This window comes from Phaseolus vulgaris, chromosome 7 (genome assembly GCF_051622355.1).
Source record: "Phaseolus vulgaris cultivar YP4 chromosome 7, ASM5162235v1, whole genome shotgun sequence".
In the NCBI taxonomy this organism is placed as follows: Eukaryota; Viridiplantae; Streptophyta; class Magnoliopsida; order Fabales; family Fabaceae; genus Phaseolus; species Phaseolus vulgaris.
The window spans coordinates 6947001-6971714 of record NC_143504.1 but is presented as its reverse complement, the minus strand read 5'-3'; the positions used below and the strand labels follow the sequence as shown (position 1 = coordinate 6971714).

The 24714-nt window shown below is 29.7% G+C and overlaps 2 protein-coding genes across 2 annotated transcripts; both read right to left on the bottom strand.

The window, feature by feature from the left end:
- Positions 1 to 488: 488 nt before the first annotated feature.
- LOC137829486 (cytokinin hydroxylase) lies at positions 489 to 2730 on the bottom strand. Its single transcript, XM_068636292.2, has 4 exons — positions 2381 to 2730; positions 2040 to 2269; positions 1244 to 1858; positions 489 to 1145 (listed from the first exon to the last, which is right to left on the bottom strand). Exons 1-4 carry the CDS (start codon positions 2661 to 2663, stop codon positions 711 to 713), a joined length of 1563 nt encoding a protein of 520 aa, XP_068492393.1. The 5' UTR covers positions 2664 to 2730; the 3' UTR covers positions 489 to 710.
- Positions 2731 to 10025: 7295 nt separating this feature from the next.
- On the bottom strand, positions 10026 to 21512 carry LOC137828381 (RNA polymerase III subunit RPC82 family protein). Its single transcript, XM_068634917.2, has 15 exons — positions 21391 to 21512; positions 21187 to 21258; positions 20961 to 21114; positions 20606 to 20724; positions 20440 to 20521; positions 19727 to 19875; positions 18923 to 19079; positions 18752 to 18816; positions 17815 to 17926; positions 15462 to 15602; positions 15274 to 15311; positions 15083 to 15175; positions 11794 to 11877; positions 11549 to 11698; positions 10026 to 10333 (listed from the first exon to the last, which is right to left on the bottom strand). The coding sequence occupies exons 2-15, from the start codon at positions 21253 to 21255 to the stop codon at positions 10193 to 10195; spliced, it is 1554 nt and encodes a 517-aa protein (XP_068491018.1). The 5' UTR covers positions 21256 to 21258; positions 21391 to 21512; the 3' UTR covers positions 10026 to 10192.
- Between the last annotated feature and the right edge of the window lie 3202 nt (positions 21513 to 24714).

Below are 24714 nucleotides of genomic sequence, written 5' to 3'. Positions count from 1 at the left end.
AATTAAACTTAAAATTCTTTTATGACCTACTAGATAGAGTTCTTTTTCAAACTACGAACTAGGTCCCAGGAACCTCCTACAAGTCGCAATCTTATTTTTCTCTATATATAAATTCAATATTAGTAAAGTCACAATTATCTATTTTCGAATCCATTTCAATACATCACCTACATCCAAACATACTCATCCGTATACATTTCATCTCAATTCACATACTAATTAATTTCAAATTCATTATTCATCCAATTATAATAATATGTTGATAAAATGTTTTTTTAAGTGCTCTATTCTCTTTTTAAAGTTCATGGCGTAAACTGAGTTAAATATTAATGTTTCAAATATCGTGTTATACAGTGGTTTATAAGTCATTTGGTTTTATTTTACTTTGAAGCCCACACTATACTATTCCAAAAACATAAGTAATTTACTTTAAAGTAATCCTCAAATATTGCTGAACTTAAGACAGAGATTGAAGTACATGAGCGACGTTGATGCAAACATTACAGAACTTCACCATCACCACCTGAAAATTTCTTACAGTGTTTTCCCCAGTGACAAACGCATACCTTGTATATCAACAACTGAAGGAGCCGAACTATGATCAATGTCTACACATCTCTATAAAATTGAGTTGAATAAACATACTCCTGAACTTTTAATATCTACAAGGCTGAATAAACTATCAGTGTGAGAGTGTACAAAGAATTGGGTTAAATTTTCTGAAGGGGCTGAACTATGAGTGGAAGTCCATGAGTTGGCCTTAGGGAGAGCATAATAGATGGTGAATGTTTGTAATGAGGAGAAACCTTAAAAGTAAACCTAGAGAGAAGAAGGGTTAACACAATCTTGTACTCCATAAAGGTCAAATTCCTACCAACACACATTCTCCCTCCAAACCCAAAAGGCAAATACCCCATCTTGTGCTTGCATCCACCATTCACATCATCCATGAACCTCTCTGGTCTGAACTCATTCGCATCCTTTCCCCATAGTTCAGGATCGTGGTGCATGGCCACCACATCTATCCACATGTTCGTTCCATTAGGCACTGTTATATCATCAACCTTAATGTCTTCTCTAGCTTGCCTTTGCACATTTGGTGCTGGTGGGTACAGTCTTAGAACTTCATTCATCACGCACTTCATCTGCATGTTTGGTCAAGACATTTTTAGTTTACATGCAAGATCTTAATGTAGGGAGAGCATAGATGGACAAATATTATAAATACATCAACGAACGTTACCTTCTTTAAACCAGAGAGCAATGTGATATCAAGCTTGTCACCACCACCCACCACTTCTCGTATCTCATCTCTCAACTGATCTTGCCAATCTTGGTGCATGGCTAGAAGCAACAAGGTCCATGTAATAGCAAGTGCTGTGGTTTCATGGCCTCCGAAGAAGAAGGTCTTGCATTCATCAACAACTTCTCGCGATGTTAACGTCTTCCCTAACCGTCCATCAACCTGATTATTTGCTTTCAGCAACAAACCTAACAAATCTTGTTGAGAATTTTTGGTGGGTGAATTCTTCCGAGCTTCTATGATGGACAACAAGAGCTCGTCGAGTTCTTTCCCAAGTTTATTGGCCTCTAACGTTTTCTTCACATTGAAATACTTGCCAAAGGGAACCCCTACATACCGATTGCTCTTGAAGAGTGTCATTTGCAAGGCTCGTAACTTAACAATCGCGTCTCTTGCATTATCGTCTTTCATGCCAAAACTTGTTCTTGCTATGATCTCTCCAGCTGTTGCTACAATCTCGCTCTCCACGTCGATTTCAGGGTTGAAAGAGTTTATTTGGGTAACCCATCTATCTATCATTTGATTCGTAGATTCAACCATCATATTTGCCATTCCCTATATAACAAAAGATAATGCCAAACAATTAGATGTATGCTTATGGCCATTAACTATTGAACCCACAAGAATAACAGAATCATCAAAGCTACTCCAACTAAATTTCAAGTTGAACCGGATTCAATGAGTGCAGGAAATTGTGAGCAACTAAATCAAATGTAACTTAATAATGGAAAGATACCTTCAAGTTAATGGGATTGAATGCGGGAGCAACAATGTGCCTCTGACGAACCCAATCATTACCCTCAACCATGACCAAACCACTCCCAAACATAGGGTCTCTGTCATTTCTAAACACACTTGGCTTGCCCCATCTCTTGGCCATCACCACTGTCGACATTTTCTTCAGAAACTCTGCCTCTGCAATGTACAAAAATGGCTCCGTGCCCAACCAGTACACGAACACTTTACCTACACGAACAAAAAAATGCAAAAATGCATACTTAACAAGACTTCCATATCATGACGGATACGAGTTATTCAATAAAATGGACATAAATGTCCATGACATGGGAGACTTACCATAAGATTTCTGCCAGCTAGAGAAGTAAGGGAAAACGGAAGAGTGTATATCGTGTGAGAGATTTGAGGAAACAACTGAAGATTGAATGATACTGTTTTTTTTCATCTCTTCAATGTTCCCAAGTGGAAAACTTGGGGTTGGCCCTCCCAACCCACATTTCTTAAGCATCTTAAGCTTTTGGTTAGGGAAAACCCACCAAGAAAAAGTTAGTATGAAGAAGAAGAAGAGGCAAAGTAGTACATAGAAGGCAACAAGAACCCCACATAGCCCTACAAACTCCATCTCTCTCTCTCTTTGTATCTATGTAACACTTAAGCTTCTAAGATTATGGTTGTGTTGTGGAGAGGATATGGTAATGTATGTTAGTATTTATATAAGAAGGTTTTGGATAGGAGAATCAATGGGTGGCTTTGGAGTACTGTGAAAGGAAGGAGTTATTACACTTGTGCTTTTATTTTTATTATTATTATTTTTGCTGCGGTTGACCTTTTTGACCCTCTGATATGTTTGAATATTGTCCCTTTTTGGGTCCACATGTCTTTGTGTTTCAAAGGTTTTGGTCGGTTTTGTTTTGCAGGTTTTGTCAACACAGCTTAATTATGTTCGGAAGTGAAAATTTGCAGAGTGAGGAAGAATACAGAAAAGGAGTGGGAAAAAAAATGTTCCTCGTCCATCTTTGTTGGTAGTCAACGCGCTATGCAAAAGAAACAAAGATCACGTCTCTACCGTGTTTGGCTTATAATAAGCCAAACGTAGTACATGCTTTGTGAATCCGCGGTGTACGTAAATACTTAACCGTACACAGTATAGCAAACAAGAGCATCACACTTTATTTTTTGGAAAATTATGCTTTCATACCATTCTTTCACTTTACACTCCGCTAAATATTAATATTTTAATTTTTTTAATTTTAAAAATTATTTTAATATTTTACCTTTTATCTAATATTTCACTAAAAACATTTCTTTATTTTTAATTTTTTTTTATTATAAATATTAATATTTTATTGTAAAGAGTGGAATGTCAAAATATAATCATCCTTATTTTTTCTCACTATCTTTTTCCGTTAATTAACTTTTTTGTCACTACTACAATAGACACATGAGCTAGAAACATAATGTCAACTTCTAATTTATTTATTTTAAAGCAATTTTTAATTTTTTTTACTTGTAATATATTTATTATTATTATTATTTAATTTTAATAGTAATTTTTTTTAATTTTTCAATAATTTACACTACTACCTTTAAGGTAATTGTTTTAAAACATATTTTTAAGAGTCTTTTGAAGTTATATTTACGTCATTAGTTTCGGTATTTTAGACAAGAAAGAATCTTTTTAAAGTTTCATAGAAAAATCAAATATAAAAGAAATAAAAGTGAGTGATTTGGAATAAATTGATGAACATTTTACTTTGAAATAAAGTCTATACTAAGATGAACCAAATTTACATAAGTTATTTAGGTTTAATTAATAGTTTAATTACCTCGTAAATTTAAAATATTTTTAACTTTGTTTTTATTAAAAGCTTATTTTATTGAGTATTCAAAATACTTTTTATTTTATTTTATTTTTATTTAATTTTTTCATATGTTACTTTTATATTCCATTTTCAACTTGTCCGACTATTCTTAAAAAGGAAAAAAAATTGATGGACAAATTAAAAAGATAACAGAATTGATCAAAGAGTTCAAAAAAAAATTACACTATAATGATAAAAATTAAATACAATAGGTTTAATTAAAAATATAAATATTTTAAATACTTACTAAAATAAAAAATTTAATGAAAATTTATTTAAAAATATTTAAATTTATAAGATAATTTTAATTATCCATGCATATAATTGTAAGTCAGATATGTTACAATCATAGATCACTTAAATATATATATATATATATATATATATATATATATATATTATGAAAATAAAATATACTAAATAGAGAATGAAAATACCATATACTAAATAATATTAATAAATGAGATTTTTTTTACATAAATTCTTATTATTTATTTTTTAAGTAATCGTTTTTTAAACTAAAATAATTATATATAAAGAAACTACTTACAAAATAAGAAACAAATTTAAAAATTATAAAATTATTTATATTTATTTTTAATTGAAAATTTTTATTTCTAATAAATAAAAATAATTTTTTATTTTTAATAAATAAATAGTTAAATATATTTTCTTTATTCAAAATAATTCTTTTTTTAAAAATAACAGCTATATAATTTTTAATACTACTTTTAAAAATTATATAGCTGTTATATATATATATATTATATTTTAATTAATTATCTATAAAAAATAATAAAACTATAAAAATTGCAAAATTACATATATTTTAATTTAATAATGTTTCACTAGTATTATTATCATGCCTAAAAATATATTTTTTTAATAGACGGCGGAGAAAGAGGAATAACAACCAAAGTGCAAAATGATAGTCTATGGATGAAATTTAAAACACGTGAGGCACGATGAGCATAAGAGAAAGTGTTACTTTACTTACTGCAACAAATAATGAACACTTGTTTATATAAATACTATTGTGATATTTTTTTTATTGATAAATTAATTATATGTACTATTGGGAAAATAAATTACTATGTTATTTTCGGGAAAAATATTTAATTAATGAACTAGACAAAATATAATGGATAATCTTAATAATTTGTTTCAAAATGTGAGGAAAATTAAATTCAATAAAATTCCAAACAAACAAAATATGAACCGAACAAGATTTAATTAAAAGTGTAATTCTTTATCTTTTGCTACAAATATCAACGAACGTCAACTTAAATATTATAATAATAAACTTTGATTATCTCATCCTTCACATCTTTTTTTCATTTTTTAACAACCTCTCAAAGCACGCGTGCCAAAAGGGGATATCTTGACCAAAAATCTTAGAAATTAAAATAATATATTAAAAGTTTATATATATTATTAATATAATAAAAATAAGTATATAATTTAATATAAATATGATTAAAAAATCATATAGATTTAAGGAAATATTCAAGAGGATGTAAGATGTGTGAGGGATATTTGAGTGAATTTGTGAAAATGATTTATTAAAATTTGTGAGTGGTGGTTGAGAGGGAATTTCAAATAATTTTTAAATATGTAAAATGTTTACCTTGTATTTTAAAATATTTAAATAATGAAATATGAGGTATTTTTTTTTAGATTTGGGTTTCAGTTAAAAAATAAAATGATAATATCCATAATGTAATAATTTTTAGATGGAAAAAAATTTATATATTACATTGAAATGAATTATTGAAATATTCATAATTTTAAAAAATAAAATATAAAATAAATTTTCATTAAATTTAAATAATAGTAATAATTTTATAATAATTTATGAAAATAATAATAATTATTGTATACATTTTTTTTATTATATATAACTATATATGTTTTTTTATATTATAATTTTATTTTATTATTATGTAATGTTTAATAATTTTATTTATATTTTTGAAAATTATTTAATTTTTTATTATATTATATTATATTATATAATAGAATATATTGTGTATATATAATAAGATTAATAATAATAATAATAAAATAGTTATTATTATTAATTAAGAACTGATTTTGGCTTCATAATAACTTCTTCCTTTGTTATAACAGCTATGAAAATCGATTCTCCTTTCGTTGTAACAGTTATGAAAATCGGTTTCCTCTTTTAACAATAATATAAATCGATTTTCCTTTCATTATAATAACTATGAAAATCGATTCTCTCTTCACTATTATGTTTACAAAAATCAATTTTGTTCAACAACAAAGCAAATTTATTTCATTCATTTGTTGTACTTCTCCTATGATTTATTCTTCATCTTCCTCAACCTCATAACCTTCAACAAATATAAGAACCTCTCACATGCATCCACGCCCATCCTCTCAATACCATTGTCGAGATATTGAGATGGTGAATAGACTTTATATAATAAGTTATGAAGATTATTAAATTAGATTATGACTATGATGTTTTATGAGAATAGTTATTTTTCCTATAACTAATATAGATTAGTTTATGAGTTCACCAAGAGTGCAAGTTATAATTGAGCATATTAAAGTAATGGAGCAAAGTAAAGTCATGCTGACCTTTTGAGTTATCCAAAAGTTGCAAATTATTGGTTTTGGGTAAATGTTTGGTATTTTTTCTCAAGCAAAAATATAGTAGGCAAACATCATTTGCTCTTAACTCCATTTTATCTCAAGCACAAGATTTTTGCACTAGCGAAAATGGAGTAGAAAATCAATCTTACTCTTAATCCTATTTTCGCTCAATTAAAAATAGAGCATAAATTCAACCTTGTTCTCAAGTAGATTTTCGTTCAAGTAAAAAAAAAATCGTTCAGGCTAAAAATAATCATGTGAATGAATTGTAAGCATAATTATTTCAAGGATGAAATATTATGTTAAGATATTTAGATTGTGTATTGAATTTTGGAATTTTGTATGAAATATCCTAACTCTACATATATTGGACTCGCATATAACAAAATATTGGATGGTGAGATTTGAATGAGGTTTATATGACTAGTATGCGATGTGAAAAAAATTATGTCGGGTAGATAATAATGATTTACCCTATCATGTGAGTGGATTGTGTTCCTCTCATGTAACTTTATTGTGGTAACAACTTAGTGAAGATAGTATGACACTACAAAAAAATCATGAAATAGAAACCAATTTCTAAAAACCAAAATAATTAGTTGCAATAGTAACTAAATTAGAGACCATTTTAGAAACTAAAAAGAAATTTAGTTTGTAAATTAGTTTCTATTATTTTCTATTATTGTTAAATAGTTTCTAAATTGGTATTTAATTAGCAACCAAGGTTTTAGAGACTAAATTTAGAAACTAAATAATTGGTATCTAAAACCTTAGTTGCTAATTAGATATCAATTTAGAAACTATTTAACAATAATAGAAACTAATTTAGAAACCAATTTTTTTGTTAGTTTCTAAAATGGTCTATATTTTAGTTCCTATTGTAACTAATTATTTTGGTCTCTAAAAATTGGTTTCTATTTCATGACTTTCTTGTAGTGTGAGAGATATAGATCTCTGAGTCTAATTCAATGTACGTGTCTTTCGAGTAGAGTCAAATGTCTATGGTTTACGACATGAGAGATAATGAGTTGGACTTAGAGTTAGATACTTTATTTTCATAATTTTTTTTATAAATTTATGAAATGTGTATCCTTGAGATTATATGAAGGAGATTTGAATGGGTTGTATAAATTTTTAAAATTTTTAAATATATGATTTAATAAATGTATGTCAAACCCTAAAACACTAACCTACCTTGTATAGTGTGTTTGTGTGGTTATTTTTCTTAAACTATAATGATGTTATATTGGAACAACTAATAAGATGAAAAGTCTAAAAAAAGACCGAGAAGGAATATAATATATATATATATAAAGATTTATGAAATTTGTATTTTGTTGATTATTTTCTTCTCTGGCTTATGTATATGTCATAATTCTCCGGTGAGAAGAGAAGTTACTTTTAAAAACTTTAAAGTATTATGTATCAAGATGTTTATGTATCGTATAATGATTAGTATTAATATAATGGTTATTAAAATCTTACATGATTTTTTTTTTAAAGATTACTTTGCATGTTACTTCTCATAATAATACATGTAATACTTTAGTTTTAATGAAAAAAAAAAATCAACAAAGTAGGAAATATATGTTTCTATCTATCTGCAGGATTGAATCTTCTCTGGCGACAGGCCACAAGAAATTAATTTATAGTTCTATACATATCATTAAAAGTTAATTAATTTTTTCTTTCAATTAAGCGCTTTTTCTTTAGCAAATAATAAAGCTTTATTCAATTTAATCAGAAAAAGGTCGTAGATTTTCATGTAAAGAGAGAATACTCGAAATTACACTTGTGAGCATATAAAACATATATGAATGGTTCTCCTATTTGTCCGCTTATTAGTCACTTAGCCTATGTTTGGATGGTGGTCCTATAGTGCGGACGGATTATAGGGTGGCCACCCCGTTTGGTTCTGTGGGAAGGAGAGGGTGAGGGTGAATGGAAATGAGAGTGTTTTTTGTGTCATTTGAAATATGAGGAGAAAGGAGAGTGGAAAGCATGGAAAGTCACGTAGGATTGGTTGAATGACCATGCTGCTCTTATTCACGTTACACAATAGTAACCTATTTTACTTTGCATCGGAAACTAATGAAGCAAATACCACATCTGTCTAGCCTCCACACAAAGAGTTGCATTAATACAGGGTCTTTGGAGAGGGTCTTCAGTGAGCATAGAAGTAGGAGAGTGAGTTTGGTAGTTCATGTTTGTCCTAGAGTTACGTTATTTTCATTTTAGTTTGAAGCATAATCGATTATCATTGAAAAATAACACACTACATAATCGATTACGTAGTTAAAAGCAGTTGATAATCGATTATAGTCATGACATAATCGGTTATATGAGAATTTTTGGCAAGCATAATCAATTATGGGACCTTTGTTATTTTGACCATAATCGATTATCTGTTACCATAATCGATTATGTTAGCTTTTGAACTATAAGAATAGTCGATTATGACTGTGGATAATCGATTATGTGGCTTTTTTAAGGAAAGTGATAATCGATTGTGTTCATGGTTTTACCGATTTTTGATTTTTTGATTTTTTTTTTAATATTCTAAATATCTATTTTTTTTAAATATATTCATTTTGTTATTCATAATAATGAAAATCATTATTAAAATTAATTATATTTATATATATATATATATAACATAACATAATTTAAAAAATCATAAATAATATTAAAATTATGTAAGTAAATTAACTTAAGTAAAAAATAAATTTAAATTAATAAAATGTTAAATAACAAAATTATACTTAAATTTAAAATTATAATTTATTATTTCTTTTAATTTTATATTTTATATTTATAAATGAAATTTAAAATTATTTTAATTAACTAAAATATGTAAAAAAATTAATCATTATTTATTCTTCTTTTATATACAAAGGTAAATTTGTAATCTTACAAATTTTACTATTCAAAATAATTTATAATATTCTTACCACCATCACATCACTCACCAATTTTAATAAACTTTCTTTACCAATTCAAACAACCTCAACTTTCTTCACACTTCCACTCCTTCGCACCCTCAACTTTACACTACCCCACATCCTCTAATCCAAACAAAACCTTAGAAGTCGTTACATTTTCCAACCAACTTTTTCATCTATGAAACATTTCTCATTTGCTATAATCAAATTGAAAGCATATCACCTCAATTACTTCATAACCATATTGGATCAAATTATTTGATTGACTAATTAAAAATTATAATTATTTGAAACAGAAGCAACTTTGGCGGATTATTGTAAAATTAAAATTTGAAACTACAAATTTTGTATTCGTGATGATTTTCTATTTAAAGCGTTATTTTAATATTCTCACATTAACAAAAGAAATAATGAAGAAAGGATTGGATTTCATATCCATGGAATTAGCTGGAAAGCCTTTATTTAAAATATGTACGATTTTATACATAAAAAATGTGTACTGTTACCAAATTAGTAGTTTTGTTTTAAAACATCGTACTGTGGCTTTGAGAAAAAAAATTACCAACATTGTGAGTGGTACTTTCGTTCGTGTGATTTCCTTTTGGTATCTGCAAGTTAGTTAATTGCAGTGAAAGTTAAGTTTCTGGCTGACAGGAGCAGTTAAAATATCAAATTTGTCATTCTTTTAATAAAAAAATCATTATAATTATCCTAAAAATTTGTATTCAGAAGTCATGGAAGAGCATGAGAGCTTCATCGAGCTTCATCAATGATGACCCCAGGAGTAACCAGACATTTAGTAGCCGTTTGTATTTCTTCTGCAGTGGCCCTGGCTCCTTAAGCTTGTCTTTGGGAACATTCAAAAGCTGAGACAAGTAGCAACAACAACACTTTAGCACGAACCAAGACACAGATAATAAAACTTGACGCAGGAAATGTAGTAAAAATGCAAAGCATTGCTTGCTGTACAACATGCCATTACCACCAAAAAATACCAACCCATTATACAGTTTTTTTCCGAGTATCAGATGAAGTGCAAGAGCTCAGAGCACCTGGGACTACTTACTGAAAACTGTCCTTTTCTAATAGTAATAGTAGGTAGACTACCATAACTATTACTTCAGACTGGAACATTTGATAATGGGCAAAAACAATATAAATGCAAACCTTACAGGCATTTGCACCTAAAAGATTTAGAAAGATATGATTATCAGTGAAGTTGTAATATATGTATATTTTATATAGACGACAAATCCATATGGCTGTCCACAAATCAGAAACTTGACTGACTTATCTTCAACAGTTTGAGTATGTTTGGAATAATTTAAATTGTTGATTTTTAGCTGGTGTTGTTGGAAAAAATGTTTTTGGAGAATTATTGATGTTTTTGGGGACATTTGATTAAATTTACAAAAAAAATATAAAAAGCTGATTTTATGTATATAAGAATTGGTTAACTTATGATAATTTTCAATGCTTATTATTCTCAAATATGTTATCTCCAAACTACCCTTAAAATTTTCAAAAAAAGTTCTTTCAGCTTCATACATACCCTTTTTTATAATTACTATGTAAAAACTGATATTTTTTGTTGTATTTAAAACAAATAATCATCTTAACATTTAAGAAAATCAACCTCAACAAAAACCAATTCCGACTATAATCGATTATACACATAATCAATAATGAAATATTTTAATTTTCACAGCTATCTCACACATCCTTAATGTGTCCTTTTTAACAGATAATAGGAACATTATCATTACTTGAATATAACATTTTATTAATTCAGCTATGATTTTTTTTTCAATAATTTTTGCAAGACATTGATGGCCAACAAAAATACAGTGATGATGGTAAATCAATATAAATATCAACTATATAATGAATAAAAATAAAGAGACGAAAGACTCCCTAAAAAAAACCCTATGGAGGATGGGGAACTACAACAACCACATCCGCGTCACAATGGGGTTTACACAAAAACCAACACTTGCTTAAGATATTATAAAATAATCTTATTAACATATTTTTATTTAACGGAGATCAATCAATTTATGAACAATTTTAGATTTACTAACCTCTTCATCCTTTTCCTGCTCAAAAGCCATTCTTAGGCTCAAATTTAAGGCAGCGTGGTACATCTCGTCCAGTACATGTTCCCAAACCAGAGGTTTATTGACTTTCCACATCAAAATAGTCGTTTGCTTGACTCCCGTCGCAATTACTTTCTGTAAGGACGATTAAGTTATGGAAAGATTAAATATCAAGACACAAATGTAGACCGATTTCTAAAATGTTTATAAATATTGAATAGATAGACCACCTCCATATACAAGTAATTGTCCTTCCATAACCTATATAGCAACTTTGGAGCCTCCTTTTTCTCAACCAGAGTAGATGCTGCTATCTACAAATTCAAGAGAAACACTTAAAGGTCACAATAGCGTTATGAACGAGTCCATTGAATTTCTTTATTAACAGATTTGAAAAAAAAATGGAGGATTATGTAATCCCTGGCAGAAAACAGTTTAGAAATCTTTCATTGGATTTCCGTATATGTGAAGCATCATGGAAGACTGTCAACGTGGATGAAGTTATTACACATCCTAATCTAACAGCTTTTGTATGAGATAATTGGTTATTTAGATGTCTTTCTTTCCCTCAATGGTCTCATACGGGGAATTGTATCTCAAATGGAACTGGTCCATGTCTAGGGGTCAATAATGGAATCTCTAATTATTTCAATAATATTTGCTTGTTCATTGTAGAATATTAGCTTTCCCGATTTCGAATAAATTAGGAAAGAGAATTATTATGTCTTAATTACTGTGAATGGGTATGTAATATTTATATATATATATATAGAGAGAGAGAGAGAGATGAGCAGAAGGAAGGAAATCATCAAAGAGAAATATTTTGAAATGGTATCATCCCCTGCGAAATAGTCACTCTTGTCTTCGTCTTCTTGGTGGCTCCTAGTTCCTGTGTTTGTGGGTTTCCTGCTCTGGTTCGTGATGGTAGGTTTCAAGCTCGTTGATTCTAGTTCATGGGTTTCTCTCTTCTTTCTCGGTTATTTGTCTTGTGGCTACTAAAAATTTTATGGTTAGCTTTAACAAGACAAATTATCCCCCTTGGGCATTTAAATTCCAGATGTTTGTGAAAGGGAAAAGATTCTTGGGTCATCTTGATGGGTCTTCTACTGTACCCGAGGCCCAACCTGCGCTGATTACTTAGGAAACCAGGGACACACTATTTCATGGATTCTTGCCTTCATTGAGCCTCATATGGCTAATAATTTGTGCTCCTTTTCATATGGGATTACTTGAAGCAAATTTACAACCAGAACAAGAACGTCAAACGCTTTCAACTTGAGATTGACAGTGCCGATTATCAACAGGGATCTATGTCTTCAATAGATTTATAGATAAACACAATCAGTTTCTTACGAAACTTCGACCATATTTTTAAGTTTCTCATGCTGCATTAGTCTGAATCACAGCCTGGCTCCTTTGGAGGCCTGCGTTGGGGAAATTCCTGGCGAGGAGCAACGTTTACTCACTCAAGGCAGTGACTCGCTTGACCATAGTGATTCCACTGCCATTACAATTTCCTGTTCGGCTAAAGGTACAAGCAAAAGTTGTGAAATGAGACAAGTCCAACGTTATTAATAATTATTGTTAACAATTTGGTCATATTGCTCATAATTGATTGCAATTATTGCAATCAATCTGGCCATATTATCACCCAGTGCCCCACATAACCTGCAGGATGACCAATGCAAGCCTTTCATGCCCACTGTTGGTTCTACTCCAATTTACTTCTCCTGGCTTTTCCTCCTTTTCTTGTACTAGTGTTCCGTCCTCATTTGAGGATAGGCATAATAAACTAGGATATCCAAATTCAGTTGTTTTTGTCTCATTTAATAAAAAATGGTATGTTGGGGAATACAATCCTTATTTCTGAACCATCCTTTAAATGTTTTGTAAACTTGCTAAAAGCAAAACTCTCCCTTTTCTCATCATGCTACTCATCCTGACAAATGTGTTGCAATAATTCACAGAGATGTTTGGGATATGTCTCTTGTTTTGTCACATGCCAACTATAAATATTAAGATATTTATTGATGAATATAGTCAATTTACTTGGATCTACTTTCTTCATTCTAAATCTGAAGTTTTTCATATGTTTAAAATGTCTTGCACCCTAACTCTGGTGGTGGAGAGTACATGTGTCATGCCTTTCAGGAATACCTGCAACAAAAAGATATCTTTTCTCAACGTTCTTGTCCTTGTACACCTTAGCAAAATGCCATGACAAAAATATCAACATTTGCTTGATATCACACAACCCTTACTTCTTGCAGCCTCTTTCTCCACTAAATTTTGGGTTGAGGCTCAATCAAAGGTTGTCTTTCTGATAATTTGTCTTCCTTCCCAGGTTCTCTGGTTTGATTCTCCTTTTTTTTTCACCTCTTTCAAGTTTATCTTCATTATACTGATCTGCACCCCTTTGGTTGGGTTTTGTTTTGACCACTTTCTGCCTACTACATCATAAGCTTGGAGCCTATATCATGTGTGGATTCTTAGGTTATAGTACCACTCACAAATGGATTTTTTGTTATGATGCAACCTCTTAATGCTTTCACGTCTCTAGGAATGTGGTTTCCTTAGACCACTAATTTCACATATTTTAGCTTTCTTCTAACGATTTTATTATGATCCCTAATTTTTCTAATGCTTCTCATCCTATAGAACGTTTCAAACCAGAACATGTTTATGTTAGACTATTCTAGCCACTTATCCACCCACTTATACCTCCACCACTACGCCGCTCATGTCAGGTATCTCATCCTCTAGATAGGTATGAATTTGGGCCTATTTTCTCTTGCTGCTACTCTATCTCGCACATCTACTCCAAGTTGTAACTCCAAGGTTGTTAAAGATATGGGTTGGGTCAAGGAACTGGATAAGAAGCATTAGCTAACAAGATATTGAGGTGAATTGTCATTCCATTTGAGAAGTACACAAAAGATATTGAGATCTATTGTCATTCTATGCGAGAAGCATCGGACACTCATTTATTTCTCTTCGTCGTGTCACATCCCAACTTCAGCTTGTAGACATCTTTACCAAGGTTGTACTTCGACCTCAAAATCAGTTTCTTGTTAGCAAATTGATGTTTTTTATCAGCCACATCAATTTGAGGGGAGATGTCAATAAGGGATTCGGTTATGATTTTGTTTGCTGATATACATTGTATATATTGGGAATAAATAACTGCTTATTCATGGTAGAATATTAGCTTTCCTAATTTTGATTAAATAAATAAGGAAATAGAATTATTGCATTTTTATTACTATCTATGTGTATGTATTATTTAAAGAAATGAGCAGAATAAATGAAATCACCAAAGAGAGAAATTCTGACACTAGGTGCACAATGTTGACGTAGGAGGTTTGATCCTCCATCCATATTGCATTAATATGGGTACAGTACTAGAATCCAGTACAAATACGAGTACAGAATAGAGCAATTTTTAAAACTAAAGGTATGGGACAGAATCACTATATTTATTACCAAATTTAATTTTAACTTCATTAATGAGTAAATCACCTGATCTGTGTCATGAAAACAGCAATCCTTTGACAGTAGCCTGAACATTCTGTACGCATCCCTTCCATACCTTTTCAACACAATTGACTCAACCTGCAACATGGAACACAAAATTAGACAGTTTTACACAACCCATATATATACATATATGTGTGTGTAGTGCAGTTACTAAACAACACAAAGATTAAAACCTCTTCATTTTGAGCTCGTTCAATAATTTTCTTCAAATCTGAAAAGGGAAGAGTTCTAAATTACAAAGTATTAAAGGAATCATGAACCAGGACTATGAAAGAGTTCTTCGACATTAACAAATAAGAAAATAAAATGATAGATATTTTATATCACAAGTAGTCTTCCATGAGGAAAATATCAATTTTACCAATACTATATGCATCATCTACAATCATCCTCTGTGAACAGCCCAACTGGCTAAGGGAAGCTCTGATACGATCTATGGTCATCGTTCGTCCTGTATCGGTCTTCATCACCTCTGCGGTAATTGTATCGAGTGACAAAGGAACTGAAACAAAGGATAATATAACATAAGTAAATAGATACCCATGAGATAACAATGGTGCCATGGACGTCTTTTCTCAACACAGTGAAACAAAAATCCATTACAACAGAAAAGTTACAAAAGTGAAGGAAGGTATAAAATAGAATCCTTCTTAACAAAGAATAAAACAGAGAACTAGAGAGAGAGAATAAAGGAAACAAGCTGCATGATCCAACATATCTACTAGGGAAACAGGCATATGCCTCTATATATCTACAACAGAAAAATTACAAAAAGAGAAGTAAGGATAGAGAATCCTTCTTAATAAAAGAACAAAATAGAGAACTAGAGGGAGGGAACAAACGGAACAAACGGCACGATCCAACAAATCTACAATGGAAACCCCTTTAAAGAGGCTAGGTCACATGCCTCTATCCATCTGTTCATCCATCCATGTACACATCTATCTATCCATCTATCTATAGCCTCATTATTCCCACCAAAATCCTAGGAAAGTGAAAAACGCGAATTAGTTGAGACAGGTCACACACAAAAGCAACCTTGTCACACTGGGTGGGTCAGCTACATAGATTGGGTTCAGTTAAAAACCAAATTATCAAATATATGTAACCATGAGATCCCTTTTAATAATTTCCTCAAAGGTCTTTCGTGTTTTCCCTCTATTCTTTTTCACAGGAAAAAGAAAACAATCTATTCACAGTGGCTACAATTCAACTAGAAGTGGACACACCCAACATCCACCAAGAATGTTGAATAAGAAAATGAAAATGAGAAGGAAATGAAAAGGAATGAGATGAGATGATAATACCAAATGTCCATTATTTATTTGAGAGGAATGTTATGTATTTTATTTGTTTGTTTTACATTTTCTAAAAATTAAATAACTTATTGCAACATAAAAATTATGTTAAGTAAAAAGTTAAAAAAATTCAGTTAATTTATTTTTTAAATTAGTATAAAATCTTATTTATATAAATTATTTATTTATTTTCACTCATCCAAACAAGGTTAGCCACGGAGAGGTTTCTCCATTTCTTTCCTTCTTATTCTATGCATCCAAAAAACATATATTTTGTACAGCATTTCTCTTTTATCTCTATCCATAATTTTCTTTCTCATTATTTCACTTCTAATCCAAACAAACCCTAAAATATCCACAATAAGACCGCGCAACAACAGATAAGGAACTGATTTTGAGCTAGTACCATACATTACACATATATCAAGGGAAAGAGCCTTATATAGTGTATGAATCAGCAACATGTTTTTTATTAAGTAATGCAGCCTAAATATAAGACTTGGCTTTATGGGAAGCTTTGGATTTCTACAAGGGTTTATCAAGAACAAAAGTGGCTCATTCAAAGAATTAGAACTTGAAAATAGGAGATTATGCTAGCTCAGCAATTGATAGAAGATTAACCAAGGAAATGAACTTCTCTTGGGGAAAATCTCATGACTTGGCGTTGTTAAAAAAATTGAATGTGATGTGAACTAGTATGGTTAAAAATCATTTTTGAAGATTTGAAGATCAAGAGGAATGGACCAATGAGACTTTACCACAACAAGTGTATAATCATCACAATATAAGATGATCAAATAAAGCACATTGTGGTTGACAGACAGTTAATGAAAGAAAAATTAGAATGTACATTAATCTATACACTGTGTCTAAACAAGTCAGCAGACAGATGATATACTTAATGAAGTGTTGAGCATTACAACATTTTAGAACATTGTGAAAATGGCTATTCACCATATTGAGAGGGAGTGTGGAAAAACTGCTTTAGTAATTTTACGAAGAGGAATGCTTGCAAGACCCTTTTCAACACACTTTTACTCTTGTTTAAAAATCATTAACAGCTACAAAAATCAGGAGAAAAACTCATTAAATAAGATGCGGAACCTACTTTTTTTTTAACTTTTAGTAAATTTAAACCAATAGTTAAGAGATTGTGATAGAGTGTTTGTTGTTTGTTGGCATTTCTCTTTTATGAAATGAAAAATTGTATCCAAAGAAATAGGCCATTTTTTTTACTATTATTTTTTAATTTAATATGAAATCCTACAAATCTAAATTAAACTCTAGTTTCTTTCCTTTTTTGTTAAGGTCATGGCTGTATTATTACTAGCCCATGTGTATACCATCTTAATATACTCCACATTCTAAAATCTCTAACAGATTCTAAATTCATATAAAGCAAGGAATCTGGTTCACCTGAATTCTCCATTTTCACTTTTTTCTCTACAGTTTTTGTTGCCTCCAATACTGCACTTAAGACAGTAGCAGTTCCATCATCATGCTGAGTTCTTATATTCTCAATCAATGCCTACAATATGCATAGAATATTTAATTGTGAGCTTCTGATATCAATATCCACACAAAAGATTAAAAAATCATCTCAATCAATTTAACACAACAGCTTACAAATGTGATATCCATGAAACCTTTACAATCGTTACCTAGAACAATTAAAAAGAAAACGAAGAGCACATAAATGATATTACAAAATCTCTGCTGCCACATTTATCACACAAGCAACAGAAAATATGGTAGCATCAACAAGGAAAAATAACCAAATGTCCAGCTGCTTTACAGGAAACAATACATATGATCCAGTCATGTAAATATAGCCCCCACCCAAAACGATGAGTTTCTTCCTTTAGCTGAATCCATAAATTCAGAAGTTAGAAAGGTAACATGTGATTCAGATTAATGCTAGCTTATGGCAAAGATGACTATTGAACATACTTAAAAAATATTGCCAACTTAAATTTGACCAAGCCAAATGTTAAAGTGCAGTTTCAATCAACAAGCAATCTGTGTGATTTCATGCTGTGTTTATCCAGATTGACATTTATTATTACTAGTATAAATTTAACTAATTTTAGACAGAATTTTTACCCTTCGAAAGACAAGGAGATTTCAAATTTAACTTTCATGACTTGTATAATCTAGAAAATAGCATCTGTGCAAATAAAATATCTGTGATTTTTATTATTACTTGCTTGCTTTTACAACTCTGAAGCTCAATAAACCTTTCACAGTAAGTTAAATAAAAGGAATGTACAAAAAAGGTCAAAACTCAAGGAAAACAAGTAGACTGGGCAGTGATAGCACAATGTTCAGATAAGAAATCTATTGTAATACCTACCTTATGCCTAATATGACGAATGAACTCCTCAAAATTTGCACGCCAAAGAATTTCCTCCTCTTTTGCTGCACCAAATTTTGTATAACTTAAAAAAATTATACTTGTATGAAAAATTTTGTCAACTGAAAACTACTAAGTTGATCTGGTCACATTAGATGACAATAGTCTTACCATCATTCTGTTCAACACTAGTAATTTGATCATCATCTGAATTTGTTTCTCCGTCAACATTAGATCTCATATCAGCAGTGAATGAAAATCTGATTGCATTCCCAGGCACTGCTGCTTCTAGAACGCGTTGTTCTAATGTCTCAGGTGCTTCAAATATCTAAAAGGAATACATTACAAAAAATAAAGTGTTTTGAGAAAACTCTTCTATCCAGCTTACAAGAGTGAACGCATTGCTGTTGCAACTTCAATAAAATGATAACATAGAATATTCATGAATCTTCCACTTTAGAGCACTTATTTGACTACAAACATCTTAAATAGGAAGTAATAAATGAAGAATCATCGTGCATACAAAAAACAACAATTAACTAATAAATTGATCTAGTTGTATGTTAAAAATTCCACATCAACTAGGGATATAGCTAAATCATAATATATAAGTGGTGTAAATCTCATTTTATAAGTTAGTTTTGTAAGGTTAAGCATAAACTGTTAGATCTTTTACAAGTATCTAATCTCATGCTCGATTTAAATAATAATAACAACAATAATGATGGAGAAATATAAAAATAATAATTGAAAAAATTACAAAAGAGGAGGACAGGGAATCCTTCTGAACAAAAGAGAAAAATAGATAATCAAAGAAAAAAAGCTTCACTATTCCTCAACATAGCTGTTAGTGGAACCCCATTAGAAAGCTCACGTGTTTACACCCAACAGACAGAAAATGCCTCTTACCCCAAACCATTAACTGAAGATCACCCAACTTCCTAAAGAAATTGACCTGGGTGAGCAATTAATTACCTTGGCAGACTTAGCACCCCGCTTCCTAGTAGTAGTTTCTTTAAATGAGGTAGAAACAACTGGCTCAGGGGCAGGGCAGCGTTCAACAAGTCGAGCTGTTAAAAGTTTACTCAGTATCTCTCGTACAACTTTTGTATCCACGGCATTTTCTGCAAGTATATCATTTGAAATAAAATAATTTGAACGGATTCATGATTTTGCGATATCCAGGAGAGCTCAACCATGTTTTAAATCCAGTGATATCAACATATTATTGAGAGTAAATTATATGTTTTATTAAAATGAATATACTGTTCAATTATAGGCCCATAAATATATCTCCCTTTAACGTAATTTTGAAAGACTCGTATTGTTCTTTCTGTGTCATTACCTCCAATTGTAAACCAACTAAGCCCTCTCTTCATGTACCACAAATTTAGTTAACTTGTGTACGATGTACCATTCTTATAACCCAACCCAAAGCAAAGCACACTCCTAGTAGATGTACCTTGATCCACTCCAAACATACTTTTTGTTTTCATAGTTTTAAAAGTTATCTATAGTTCCCTCATCTTATTCACAAAAAGGAATTATGACTAAACCACATATGATTTAGTCGTTAGGTTACACAAATCTTATGTGCAAATTTGTGTAAAAATACTTTTTTTATAATTAAACAAACTAATATAAGAAAAACAGCACTCGACCTATCAAGTGCATCATAAAACACTTGCCTTTCCCTTGACTTGCTCTGTCAACCATTTGTTTCAGGGTAAGCCTACCATCTCGAAGCAAACCATCAAGAAGCTCCACACACTGAAAAACAAGTGGAAAAAACTCATGAGCATTTTAAGCCATAAAACGTAAAGCTTCAAAGAAACCAATAAGGATCAAACCGACTTCTTCATCAAGCTTCCGCGACACAGTCTCCAAGAATTTGGGAAATCTCAATCGGTGGATTATGTTATCAAACAATACCAAGTACTGAGTTCTAACTCTCAATCTGTCTGCATCATCATCTGCATTCATAGTAATTTAGAACATCATAATCAACCAATCACGCCCTAATGGAGTGGTATTCATTGCAAACATTAAATTTATCTATCAAAACGCCACAACCACTACAGCTAGGAAGTCCGTTTTTTTAAAAAATCTTTTCCTCCAACACGTTTATTGCAAGTAGAAAATGATAATTAAAAAGAAGCAAAAAAAAAACATAACAAAGGGATTAAACAAAATAATAGTGTTATGGTACCGTCATCTTCAGGTGCAGAAATAAATGCTTGGCAACAATTGTGTTGAACTAAGACAAGTAGGGAGTTCTTGACTTGGTCCTTAGTAAGCTCCGAGTATCGAACCAATTGATCCAAAGTGAGTGATCCATGACTAAATAGATTTTCACATACCTTCTGCACACACAAGCCTTCAATATCAATACCGATGCAAAATAAATCAGAGAGACGAGAAAGAGAGAGAATTACAGCGACGAGATTGCCGAAGTGGTTGGTGATGAGGTGGACGGCGAATTTGATGCCGAACTGTGTAACCATTTTCTTGAGAGAGAAAACGGCGAAGAAGCGAGGAATTTGAGAATAATACGAAGAAGAAAGGCGCGGGAAAGAGGGGATTAGGGATTTTTAGAGTTCGCAAGTATACTGTGAATGTAACAATTATTTTCAGCATACCTCAGTGATTTATGAATATCATGCAGCTGCGTGGTTAAAATCTTCGGAATCTGTTCAAGGGATCACAACTTCGATTCTCTTCTCTAGGGCTTTTTTCTTTTTAAATTGGTATTATTTTGGATTTTTCTTGGGATTATGAATGTGTGTCAATTTTAATAATAACGAATGAAAAAGTGTCTTGTATTTTTAAAATTTAAAAGAATAATCGAAATTACTATTAAATAATTATAAAAATTTGTGTGAATATAATCAATTTACAAATTTCATGTAATATTATAATATATATTTTTATACACATAATAATATGTTTACAGGTTTATTTATGATAAATTTATTTTAATAAATAAAATAATATTTAATATATAATAACACTATAAACATATTATGTAACCATTTATCTATTTTAGGTAGTTAATTAATTTTTAAAAATTTTACAGAGTAAGTATATATTTATTCTTTAAATATATATTAATAGATACACATATTTATGATAAAATAAAATAAAATAAGGTGGAACTTTATTATTTATTATCACAATAAAATTTATGTGTTGAAAATACATATAAAATTAATGTGATGTATTTAACTCGTAGATAATACAAATAAAAATATCATTAGATACTAATTAAGCTATAATGATTTTATATTATGATAATGATATATTATATTATGTTGAAGATCTCAATAGTTCAGGTTTATCGTTTGTAAATTTGTTTTATTGGATTGGGCGCTACGACCAACAACAAATAAAACTCAAGTACTAAATTTGGTAAAAAAAATAATTATTCTCTAAAAAAATAAACATGCAATATATATAATAATATATGCATTTTCTAAATTATTTTAATTATTCAAAATAATATATTTATTCTAATTGATTATTCTTCCATTAACTGAATAGAAGATAATTTCATATCAAGTTATAACCTGCGAAACAAGGGGTTTTTTTTTAATATTCTGTTATAGACGTGTTCTATATAAAATTATGTAAGTTCATTCAAAGGTAAATTATTTTCTCTACCTAACTAATATAATTTTACTGATTATTGTTATAATTTAACTAATAATAAATGTACTCATTAACAAAAACTTATTTTAAATTTATCATATATGTGTGTTTCTCATTTTTTAAATATTATGATAAAATATTGGTCATGGCTGAAACATAGGTACAAAATCATGACATTATAAATTAGTCTTTTCTTCCGTAGAACATATGTATATTGAAATATGTTATAATTTTGGATGACATTTGTAAATTTATCATATATAAGTACTATATTGGTTATGTTTCGATTACAACATATCAATACATGCACTAAGAAGATTTTTGTGCATTCATATTCGTATTTATTAAAATGAACTATAAATTTATATTGTCAATATAAGTATATGAATAATAACATCATTTATTCGATTTTTAATATTAAACATAATTATATGTAAATGATAAAAATAAAATTTGCAGAAACACATATGTTGTCGCCATGTATTTCTGCTAGTTAAAATAATTCCTCTTCAAATTATTCCATTTGATTAATTTTGTGCGTCAAAATAGGTATAGGTGATAATGACTTATGGATTCCTGCATCCGTAATCATACATGCAGGCTTGCGAATATCAGAATCCGGTGACATCTAAGCTAAAAAAATAAAAACAAATATGGTGGCTGGTTTTTTATCTCAAAACAATTTGCACCGCAATTAAGTGTGTGTTTGGATTGAGGATTGGATTTGAGGGGTGGATGTGTGAGGATTTGAGGGAGTGTATATGTGAGGATGTGAGAAGAAAGTGAGGTTGTTTGCATTGAGGTATGTTAGAGTGGATGTGTGAGCAAAGTTTATGGAAGTTTATGAGATATGATCGTTGTGAAACAGTTTTATTTTTTTTTTAAATTGTTAGATGATACTTTACAAATTTATCCATGCCTATTAATTTTTTTTAATAATAAAATGAGTTATTTTTTTAGAAATAAACAACTTTCACATATTTCATAGATTTAAAAATTAAAATTAGAAAATATATATATATTAAATATATATATATATATAATTTAAAAATTATAATTAGAAAAAAAATGTATTCAACAAATTAAATAAAAATAAAACTTTAAATAATTTCTTAAAATATTAAACATGCATTATAAAATTAAAAAATAAATCAGATCTTACATAAATAAAATATAATATTTTTTATTATTAAAAACCATATAGTAATAAAATATAAAAAAAAATATGACGTAATTAACAATAGAAAATAATTTCATAAAAAACTATTATCAAATAAATTACAAACTCATAAACATAATAATTATAAAAAATATATTAATATAAACGCAACAACAAATTAAATAAAAAGAGAACTTCAAATAATTTCTTAAAATATTAAATATATACTATAAAATTAGAAAAAAAAATCACATCTTATATAAATAAATAAAATACTGTTTTTTAATATTAAAAATCGTTGTAGATGAATGAGGGTAAATTCGTAAATAGCTCATGTTGATGTGGTTTTCCCTCTACCTCTCTTCGTTTTGAGGGAGAGGATATTTATTGTTCGCATATATATCATCTCCTCTTCTTTCCTGCAAAACCCTGAATCCAAATCAGTGATATTCTCTCACTTCTTTTCTTGTGAACAATACATCTATGAAAGCAAACAGAGTCTGAGAGTGAAAACTTCACTCCACCACCACAACAACCCACTACACCATCACCAGCTCCGTTCAAAATGCACACCAGACACTCTAGCTCCTTTTCAAAAAAAACAAGACAAGGGCAATGTTGAGTTTAAAAATTTATACTAGATACATATAAAAAATGATATGGTAGAGGAAGAAACTGCCTTTATTTAAGAATTACTATGTGTACTATTTTCTGACATAGTTTAGAGTGTGACACTCCTATAAAAAAAATTATGATTTTTAACTGTATATTAACAAGAAAAGATTTTGTCTTATGGTTACATTTTTTTTTAACATGATAGGTTAACGATATTACTTAACTTAAATACATATTGTAAAACAATGTTAATTTATAAACTATTTATTTATAATTTTGAAATAAGAAATTTAAAATAGAGCATTGAGAGATAGGAAACTAACTCTATATGCCAATTTCAAGGTTAAATAGACGATGGTGTAATTTGGTTGCTTTAAGTTTGGAGTTTCATTGGTGTATAAATAAGGTATATTCCATACATGTTAAAGATTTTTAAATTAAATTATACTTGTTAGTTAGTGGTATTTTTGTCATAAAAGTTTGTTAAATTACTCTATTATTTAATTTATGACAGATAGTTATTTCAATAAAAATGTTGAAT